The sequence below is a fragment of the Hydra viridissima genome, unplaced genomic scaffold (assembly GCF_058129835.1).
Source record: "Hydra viridissima isolate aposymbiotic clone 2 unplaced genomic scaffold, HvirCarnegie_v1 scaffold_2, whole genome shotgun sequence".
In the NCBI taxonomy this organism is placed as follows: Eukaryota; Metazoa; Cnidaria; class Hydrozoa; order Anthoathecata; family Hydridae; genus Hydra; species Hydra viridissima.
This window is the reverse complement of record NW_028324301.1, coordinates 14,456,559-14,467,627: the sequence shown is the minus strand read 5'-3', so window position 1 is coordinate 14,467,627 and position 11,069 is coordinate 14,456,559. Positions and strand designations below refer to the sequence as shown.

At 31.5% G+C, this 11,069-nt stretch overlaps 1 protein-coding gene and 1 pseudogene across 1 annotated transcript; one reads left to right on the top strand and one right to left on the bottom strand.

Annotated features, from left to right (window-relative positions):
- Window positions 1–206: 206 nt before the first annotated feature.
- On the bottom strand, window positions 207–3,433 carry LOC149892124 (uncharacterized). The gene is made up of 4 exons (XM_090079580.1): window positions 3,415–3,433; window positions 2,873–2,985; window positions 2,304–2,791; window positions 207–2,196 (listed from the first exon to the last, which is right to left on the bottom strand). The coding sequence occupies exons 2-4, from the start codon at window positions 2,970–2,972 to the stop codon at window positions 322–324; spliced, it is 2,463 nt and encodes an 820-aa protein (XP_089935706.1). The 5' UTR covers window positions 2,973–2,985; window positions 3,415–3,433; the 3' UTR covers window positions 207–321.
- A 776-nt stretch (window positions 3,434–4,209) lies between these two features.
- Window positions 4,210–8,317, top strand: LOC149892123 (uncharacterized; annotated as a pseudogene).
- Window positions 8,318–11,069: the final 2,752 nt, after the last annotated feature.

The following is an 11,069-nucleotide window of genomic DNA, read 5'->3' as shown; positions in this document are numbered from 1 at the left end:
GTTATCTATATTTTCATTTTAAAAGGGTACGTCATCATGTATTTTACATATTTTTGGTTAAAACGATTTTTACGAAAGGAAAAAATGAAAATTTTACGTTACGCAAGAGGTTATGAAACCAGCAAATTATGTATTTTCATACTTAAAATTCATTCAGATCGACAGCCGGAAAAATTCCCGCTTAAATCAACCAAAAAAACAAACTATTTTGAACTAAACAAGTAATTTACCATTAAATAAAAATCTTTACAAATACTATCAAAACAAAAATTATGTATTAATTGAAATAAGTATTTTAAAATGAACAACAATTTCCTAAGTCTACAATTTCCTTTTCTTCAGTTTAGAGAGTGACATCAGGCTTTCTGATAGTTTTTTTTTTGTAATATTACTTTTTCCCACACCAAAAACCTTGAAAGTTGACCTCACTTTGTCGACAGTTAAAAGTCTGTTCTGCTTGTCATCTTCATTTTCGTATATTTGCACAAACTGCTGCATCATTCCGATTGCTCGTTCAGAATGATCATTGACAACAATTAACATTTTGGCAAAGTTTTCAAAATTCTTAAACGAGGACTGGGTGTGCCAATATTGGGGTGGAAGTGACAACCAGTCTCTAACTCTCTGATTATCCAACCCTATCATTGAAAAAATTAAATATGAAAACTCATTAACCAAAAGAGAGAGGGTTGGTACCTTCATATTGTTTATGATATTAATCTCGTCTATTCGATCTTTGCTTCTATGTTTAAAAAAATCTGGATCCGGCATTTGGAAGGAAAGCAAAGCATCTGCAATGGCTGTTTTTTTATCCATAGAAATATTTTTATCCAAAAGAGCCAAGGGAATAATTGTTGAATCAAGATACCATGTATGCTTATAAAGAGATGCTAACACAGCGTCTACTGCCTCCGGATTGGAGCAAACTTTCTTATACTCATTCATCTGAAAGATTGCATCAAGATCAGACGCAGGAGATTGAATCGCTTTATGTGCTTGAAGGTACCACCTTGTGTAAAAACATACAATGAACTCGCAGATGAGTTTCAAATCTTCGCGTAGATTATCATTTTCTTGCACAAATGTCAATTGCTTGCACAAAAGCTGAAGTTTAAGGTAGTATAAACTCTTGCCTAAAAACCTAGCATGATGAACAGCTCCAGTTTTCTTTAATTTGAAATGTGCAGAAGGGGATAAATACTGCATGGTTAGTTCAGCCAACTCTCTTCGGTCATTCCTCATATTGCGTTTCTTAGTAATATAAGTCTCGCAGTAATCTAAAGTTTTTGTTGCAGCTTCCTTCAAAACTGTTCCTTCCACGGTTTTCCAATCAAAAGAGGTCAGGTTATTTTTGTCGTATTTGAATTTAGGGTTCTCAAACATATGTTTGAACTTTACGAATAAAGGATTTTCAGGCCCTACGCTATTCTCTTTTATCACTGCTTCACAGAAATGAACCATTCTAAGCTCAACGATATGATGCCTACATGCTAGTAGAAGAAGGTATTTGTCTACCTCTCTTGCAATCCTAATAAGTGATCCTTTCTTAGACCCAGTATTACTTGAAGTTGTATCAAAGCATACTCCGCATACTTTTGAAATGAGGTCATATTCTTCTAGTATTTTCATGATTCCTATATACATATCTTCACCTGAAGAAGACGGCAAGGCAGGTACTCCAAGAAGATGTGACACCCCATCAATGTTAACGAGTACAGCTAATCTTTCATTCTTCAGTCTTTTTCCATGATTCATTTCAAACAAGGTCTTTCCGTCAAAATGAATTATACAGGGAAAACGGCTTTTTTCCACGGCCTTCTTTATATCTAATTTAGCAATTTCTGCAGTATCCTTGGCAGTTTTTTTCATCTTCCTTAATGCTGTTGAAGCACTGGCTTTGCATTTTGCGATATCAACTCCACAATCTTGAAGAATTGCTCCAGTTACTTTTTGTAAGACATTGGGGGAGATATCATTTGCAGTAGCTATGATAGATACATTTCCATCAAAAATATTCTTAGGGACTTTGGCAGTAATGTTATGATCATCTGCTCTTCTATGATTCCAAACTTCGGGTTCAAATTCTGAATCAGAATCAGCGCTAGTGTCAGTGAAACTCAAGTCTAATTCTGAGGTAGCATCAATCTTAGGAGATTCATCTTCTAGCCTTGTCCTCTTCCTCATACCTTCAGAAACCTAAAATTTGTTTTAACATAGTGTATGTGTATTAACAAATAATGTATGTTAAATTAGCAAATTTTAATAAAAAAGGTCAAATTAACCCACTAAAAACAACATAAAACCTTTTTGCTAAATTTTCTATCTTCTGATCCCAAACTAAAACGTCTCAGTCCTTCCTGGTCTTCCAAAAAAGTTAAATCATCGTGCTTATCTTTATCTGAGCGTTTTTTATCCTTCCTAATTTGGTTCTTTAAATCTGTAGAACCAATCCAAAACAGCTTTTTCAAAAATGAAATGAACTCCCCTTGATTAACCTTGTCTCTAGCTGTTCCTCTGTATTTATTTCTACTCAAATCTGAATACTTCTTGTCCATCTTCATTAGGTTCTTGATAATATTTTTATCTGACATTACTTGAAATCCCGCTTTAAGCCATGGTCTTTTAACTAAGCCTAAAATGCATTCACAATCATCTACTTCACATCTCTTGTAACCCTGAATCTTGTTATGAGGGCATGATAAAATTGTTGACTTCTTAACATTATGAGGAAGTAGTGATCTTCTGTAGGCAATGTGTTGAAGAATATCCATTCCAGTAGGGAGTTGAAGACCTTAAGAAAAAAAAAATCAATATTTTAATTTTTAACATAAAGTTTAAAATTCAAAACATTTTTTTTAAATTAGATATGTACATGTAATAGCTGGTTTAGCCTCATTTATGATAAAAAGTTTGCTTTTGCTTGATCTGAGAAACTTCCTCTTGCCAATATCTTTTACAATTTTTTTTTCCATTTTTGTATTCAATCTAAATAGATTTTATGGTTTGTAATTAGTTAAAAACTTCAATACAATTTTACTTTATATTGTAATTCAATTAATAACAATCAAGTAAATACGAAAGTTATTTACAAAAATAAAATAATGTAACGCAATTTCAGGTACAGCTTGTTTATAAAAACTCTTAGTGACTTAAAAATAGAGTGCAGCATCTTCAGCACATTTTCTTCGGCATTATTTTATAAGAATTTTTTTATCGTTGCCGATTTTCATAACCTCTTGCGTAATGTAAAATTTTCATTTTTTCCTTTCGTAAAAATCGTTTTAACCAAAAATATGTAAAATACATGATGACGTACCCTTTTAAAATGAAAATATAGATAACAAATAACAAAAAAAAAAAAAAAAACGGAAATAATTTTTTCACTTAGATCCCCCTCAAACACTCTGAACAAACCCTATTTTTCCTTTTTTGAAGTACAATTTCTTAACAACTTTAGTCTTGAGGGGGACTTAAAAGTCACCCGATTGACCTAAAAAAAAATTTTGACTAAGTTTTAGCATATTTGCTCCAACTTTAGCTAGGTATGTACTTCGTTTTCAAAAATTCCCTCAAAATGACTACCCCTAATATATATATATATATATATATATATATATATATATATATATATATATATATATATATATATATATATATGTTGAGTCTTCTTGCTTTAGTACACACCATTTCTCACAAAATGTGGAGAGCTCATTTAATCTGAATACCGCTCCATTGTCCATCAATAGTTCTCGTAGTGGACCATGCTCCCTAAATACCGAATCCAATTGAGTACACTCTTAATATCTTCGCGAGGCCCTTTTCTCCACACTGCAAATCGAATCGGACCACAGTTAATCATTATAAGAAAGGGTGACCCTTCATAGTGAGTCACATCACAGGCAATACGATACCTTGTATCGGGAACATTCCGTGTTCCATAGCACTCCGTGTTCCCATTTTAATGGTGCTAGATCGATTGAGTCCTAGCAAGCACAACCATACGGGACCCGTATGGTTTTAATCTGGGCATCAGGTACGGGCTAAATCTGGTATTTTCTAACGGGTTTCATCTGGGTCCCTTCTGAATTTCCCGTATGCGCGCGCAGGTCAGGTGAAATTTCTTATGCTTACTTAGGACAACTTTAGCGCTAATTTAATAGTCTATCCTTTTGAAGTAAAAAGTTTTCAAATTTTCTTCATTTAAAAACCATGACTTCACAAAGAACGAAACGACGAAAAATTTCTGCAGTTGTGGCAAAATTAGTTGAAGAAGCTTCTTTAAATAATAAACTAAATCATGATTTAATTGTGCAAGATAATATGATTGATAATTATTCATATGTATGTTCTGACACTAACGAAAGTCTAAGTAAAAACAATATTGCAGAATTTTATGATAATCAAGATTGGCTGATATGATTCTGATAACGAACAAATAGAACAACTAAACTCAAATGATAATAGCTTGGATGATGATCTAGGAAAATGGGTAGCCAGTTTTAAAATATCTCATAATGCTTTAGACAGTTTACTACAGATTTTGAGAAAAAATGGATCAGATTTGCCTAAAGATTCTAGATCACTTCTACACACAAAAAGGAAAATTGAAAGCAAAATAGTTGCAGGTGGTGAATATTACTACATTGGATTACAATATTGGCTTTCCCTTCTATTAAAAAAATCACTTCTCTCAACAGACCTTTCAGTTTTTACTATACATATCAATATCGATAGTATTCCATTGTTTAATAACTCCAACATAACACTTTGGCCAATTCTTGGTTCTTTTAAAGAGCTTGATCAAAGCATATTTCCAATTGCTTTATTTTCCAGTTCTTGTAAACCAAATTCTGTTGATAACTATTTAAAAGATTTTATTGATGTTTTCAGCAAGTTGGTGTTATATGTGACAACACTGGAAAAGCATACAAATGTATTCAGCAAGTTGGTGTTATATGTGACAACACTGGAAAAGCATACAAAATAAAATTGGAAGCAGTTGTTTGTGATGCACCTGCTCGGTCATTTGTTAAATGCATTAAAACACATAATGGATACAATTGTTGTGAATGATGTATTCAACGTGGTGAGTGGTATCAAAAAAAAGTGTTACCTGATTTATCTGCTCCTTTAAGAACTGATCTAGACTTTTTCAATCAACTTGATTCAGAACACCATAACGCAGTATCTCCTTTCATAAAGCTAAATTATAATATGGTAAGTGGGTTTCCAACTAGTGAATCCAAATCCGGATTTCGGAATTTCGGAATTCCGAAATTCCGTCATATTTTGAATTTTTAAAAATCCGGAATTCAAAAACGCAAATTCCGGATTTTTCGAATTTAGAAGTTCGATTATTTAATTCTTATTTTATTTTTGAAGTTATTTAGAACTGTTTTTATAAAAATTTCAAAAAAAATTTTTGTTTTGTTTTTATATTATGTATTTCTTCCGTTCTAAAAATTTTAATTTTTATTACTAAAAACGTTTTTCAACAACAAAGTCGTCATCCTCAGTAGTATAATACAACAGTTTTTAGTAATAAAAATTAAAATTTTTAAAACGGAATAAATACATAATATAAAAACAAAACAAAAGTTTTTTTTTGAAATTTTTAGAATTTTGAATTTTAAAAATTAAAATTTTTAAAACGGAATAAATACATAATATAAAAACAAAACAAAAGTTTTTTTTTGAAATTTTTAGAATTTTGAATTTAGAAACTTTTACTATAGATGGCAGCATTGTGTACTTTCATTGTTATAAGTTCAAAAAATTTAAATTTTAGTAGGCTTAGGCTACTGCAAATGTATTAATTTTTTTTTTTAAATGAAGTATTAACATTAAGAAATTAAATTGTATGCAGAGCAGACAAAGTAAGTCATTATATTAACTTTATGTTTCAAAAATTTTGTAGACAAATCTGAAGAAACTTTTATAGACATTTCAAAAGAAAGCTCATCAAATTCTGTGTGGAAATGTTTTCTACGAGGGAAAACAAATCAGGTGGCGAAATGCATGCAATGCAAGCAAGTTTTAAAGATATTGGGTGGATGTACAACTCCCATGCACACACATCTTCGTTCTAAACACAACACAGTTTTGAACAAGCGAAAGTTTGATGAAAATACAACAGCTTCTACATCTGACAGTAACGATAGTGTTGTGAGCACAACCAGAAAAACGAACACGATCATTGATTTTTTCAAGTCAAAAAAAGATGAAACTTTTCCTGCCGTAGTAGCTAGAATGATTGCTTCTGATGGTTTACCGTTTCGTGTTTTTTGTACGTCAAACGATTTAAGAAAATGTTTAACAATGCGTGGATTCGGTGATATTCCAAAATCACCCACCAGCATACAGAAAGTCGTGATGGATTATACTAAAAAAATTAAACAATTGCAAATTGCTGAAATTAATCAATTAAAAAAGAATTTATGCTTTAGTCTAACATTGGACGAGTGGACTTCCTCTCGAAATAGACGTTATATGAATGTAACGTTCATGGGTCGAAAAATATCTGGAATTTGGGTCTTTCTCGAATTAATGGTCGATTTGCGGCTGAAAGTTGTGTAAAATTGTTAGAGGACAAGTTAGAATCATTTCAGTTAAATATAAGGAACGATATTTCGTGTATTGTAACTGATGGTGCTTCTATGATGCAAAAAGTGGGTAGATTATTACCATGTGAACAAATTTTGTGTTTTGCTCATGCAATTCAGATTGCAATTGTAAATGAGATCTACAAACAAACAGAGAAAGAGGTAGATGAAGATGATTATGAGAGTGTCCTAGATCTGGACTCTGATGAAGAAGATTTAAGTGATGATGAAGGAATGCAAGTGGGGACGAGAAATGAATGTGATGTAGAAATTACTGAAAAGTTTACATTGCGAAATGTAATCATGAAAGTTCGGGTAATTGTTCGAATGTTTCGACGTTCCCCTTTAAAAAATGAAGTGTTGCAAAAACATGTGAAGGAAGATCATGGAAAGGAATTGCAGCTATTGCTTGATTCGAAGACTAGATGGAGTAGCCTGATGTCCATGTTAGAACGTTTTAATCTTTTGAAAAGTTCAATAAAAAAGGCAATAATTGAAATCAAAGCGGATACATTTTTGAATGATTCAGAATGGAATATAATATCTACAGTTTCTAGAAATTTGAAGCCTATAAAATTAGCCGTAGACGCGTTATGCCGTGCTGATGCAAATTTACTTTCTGCGGATGCAACATTTACGTTTGTGTTAGAAAATTTTGATGAGAATGAAGAAATTGGCCGTGAAATGAAAAAAGAGTTTGAAGTTCAAATTAATCGAAGAAGAACTATGGTATCCGATGTTCTTCAATATTTGCATAATGGGGGTAAAACCAAAATTCACAAGAACATTTTGCGTCGCTCGAAAACTGAAATAACCAATTATCATATCCCTAATCCAAAGACTTAGTGGTGAAGTAGCATTAGAAATAGACCCGACAGTATCTGAGTCTACTAAAATGGATGACGATAAACCTATCGAATCATTGGAAACTCAGTTATCCTTGCAGGAAATTCTTCAGTAAAAAATAAAGGAATCACTTTCGGAATCACGGTCAAAAGTTCTACAAAAATCATCGATTCATTCCGAAATTCGCAGTGAAATGAAATTTTGGGATGAAGGGGGATCCCGCGGAATGCTTTTGGAAGATCTTTACAAAAGTTTATTAACAATTCCACCAACTAGTGTGGAGTCAGAGCGCGCTTTTTCCGCTGCAGGAGCATTTTCAACAAAAATTCGATCAAGGCTCAACGACAAAACATTGGATACTTTGTGCTTTTTAAGAAGCTTTTTCAAAAATCAAAATGAAAATTGAACTTTCATTTTGCAATTTTATTTATGTAGTTCAAAAAAATTTTAATATGAAATATTTCCTTATTTTGTAAATTGTTTTAATTTTATTGTTTTGAACTAAATACATTTATGTTAAAAAATAATGTACTTTCTTTTCTTTATATTTTTTAAATTCTTCTATAATAATTCCGGAATTAAACCGGAATTCCGGATTTCATCTCCTGTAATTCCGAAAATCCGGAATTCAGTTTTTTACAAAAAAATGGATTCACTATTTCCAACTGATTATATGCATTGTATTTGTTTGGGTGTTGTCAGAAGAATTATGTAGGTTGTCACAAAATTTTGTTGTAGTCATTTCTGAAAAACTGGCTGCTTTACGACCATATATTTCAAAAGAGTTTTCTAGGAAATCTTGTTTGTTAGCTGAATTTAGGCGATGCACAGTGGAAAATAAAGGTGTGTTTCGGACCAAAAATCGATAACTTTTTTGTTACTAAAAATAGAGATTTGAAATTTTGCACAAATGTAAAGTAGTATATGACGCTTCTTGAGAAATACTTTTTATAAGAATTTTTTGTAATACAATATCAAAAATAAATAAATAAAAATCAAAAACTTCAAAATTGGCAGATTGTTAATTTACACTTTAACACAATGCTTTAGAAATGTATGAAAATACCTTAAAATTATTATAAACGACGAAAAATACATAAAGTGCTTACCTACTAATTATAGAAATATTTAAAACAGTTTCTTAATACCAATTTTTAAATAGTTGCTTTTATGAAATCGTCGCCTTAGAGGGCAGAGGTTCTATCTCCATTTTGGGTAGTTTTGCATGAGAACAAAAACAAAGTTTGAGCATTAAGCATAAATCAGCAATTTCATTTTTTGTTAGTGTTAATGTTTTTTGATCAATTAGAACTATCAAACATGATAGGAATAACTCAATTTTTTTGAAATTATTAACATTGAAGATGTCCCTTAAAGTCATAGTTGAATTTGAGCACAACATGGAGATAGAACCTCTGCCCTCTAAGGCGACGAAATAATGTATAGGTATATTAAGGTGGTACCAGGGTAAAGGTAACTTTTTAACAAGAAATTGAAAGCTGTTAATAGACTTTAGCTCTTTTCTATTAATGAACAAAAAAAATATATAAAACAGTAGCCCAAAAAAAATTTTTAGTGATGACGTCATTAATTATGCGCATAATTAGTGTTATGTAACCCCCATAACTGCTTATTCTTTCATCTAATATAACTAACTCAAAAAGAGTCAAAACTGCTTGAAGATCTGAACATGAATTCTTTAATGTATTAAGAATGTTGTCTATGAAACAGAATTTTTTAAAACATTTTTAATTTTATCAGGTTGACATTCGAACTTTAAGATATAAAACTAAGGGTAGTTTGGGACCAAAGCATGATAAAAATGAGTTTTAAATAAAAAATAACAAAAATTTGCTTCACAGACAACATTCGTAATATGTTCATCTTTAAACCTGTAAAATTTCAGCCCATTATCTATTTTCTATGAAAAGTTATTTTTTCTGAAAAATTTAGATTTAGAGAGAAAAAAGGCGTTTCTAAGGTCGTTGTTATGAAGCAAGAACCAAACTGCTCTTTAAAAAAAGGCCAAATTTGATTAAAATTAAGAAGATTTTTGACTTTTTGCAAAACGCTTATTGAAATAGGTAGATTTAAGAATTCAAAACATTACTTTTGGTATTTTTCAAAATTTTATCAAAAATAGCCGTTTTTTACCCTGGTACCACCTTAAAGGTACTATATCATAACTACATAGGGACTTTCAGTTCCTGAAATCAGTTCGTTGACTTTCAAAAGCTGAAGAGTATCTTCATCAAGTTCTTGCACATTTCACGCAAAGAATTTATTTGGCTCTTTACTTCATCTACAATGGCTTTATTTTTCTTGGAAGTCTCTTTGCAGAATTCTATGCATATAGGTCGACAAAAACGAACATATGAAGGTGCCGGATTTTGCCAAACAACTGCGCCAGTTACTTTATCAATTAGTTTGATAGGCACCAAAGAACTAGTAAACAAATTTGCATCAGAAATAAGTTCAGATTCCTCTGGAAGTTTCTACTTGTATTGGCTTTGGCCAGAGGAACCATCACAGGCCCATTTACTATATGAAAGTAAATGCTTGAATTCAATACTGTACACGGAATCTATGGTCAAAATTCTAGCTACAGTGTGATCCAATAAATCTTGCAGTTCCAGAATTTTCGGATGTGTGTTCTTAATTTCTATTGCAGAAGATGGTGGATAGCAGGTCTGTTTAATTTCTTGAATTTTACAATATGGTGGAAATATGGAACAGTTTCGTTCATTTGTCACCTTCCTCATGTACAAATATTGTGCTTTTGTTAAATCTAAATCAATAAACACGCTGAGTGCTTCTTCATCAGTTAGCATATTTTTCTGGCTTGCGTTTTCCATAAAACTCGATATTAATTTTTTTTTGTCTTTATCAGCAATCCTTAATGATTCCACAAGTTTTGCTTCTGCTTCTTCTCCTATTGAATGCAATGCCTGAAGATATGTATTAAAGATATGCTCGAATCCATATTCCTTAAGTAACATGGAATTTTTTCTCTTTTTGCTGGATTCTGACGAATCTCCATAAGACACCCACGGCCTTCCGCGTTTTTCAAAAGAAGTAGATGGCGTGGAGTCGGTAATTGCCTCTTCTGAGTTAGGTAAAGATACTTAATATCCAACCAATCACTGTTCTTAGATAAAAAAGCTTCCTTTTTCCGTGACGCCAGTATCCATCGTTTATTAAAAGACGGAACAATGTGCCTTTAAATATCACTAATGATGAAACACAAGTTGTCCTCAGAAAGTTGATAATTTTCTTTTAAAATTGTTGACAGTGCCTTAACTGTCTTTCCTCCATCAATATAGGAAAGCAATAATTTACATTTCAAACACTTAAAAGTTGTCATTTTAACAAGTCACAAAAGTAACTTAAGTAATATTCAATACTCAAACGAGTCGATTTAATTTCCACTATGAATTTGTTATACTGATATAAATGTTTCAATTCTTTATATATTGGCAGTGTACATTCACCACAAAAGGAGTGCAAAAATAAAACAATGCCATGGTATCAATAAAAAATTGATAATAAATTAAAAAACATATACCAAGCTATTGTTATAAATGAACAAAATTTGAAACCACGATAAAAAGCGGTTTTCTG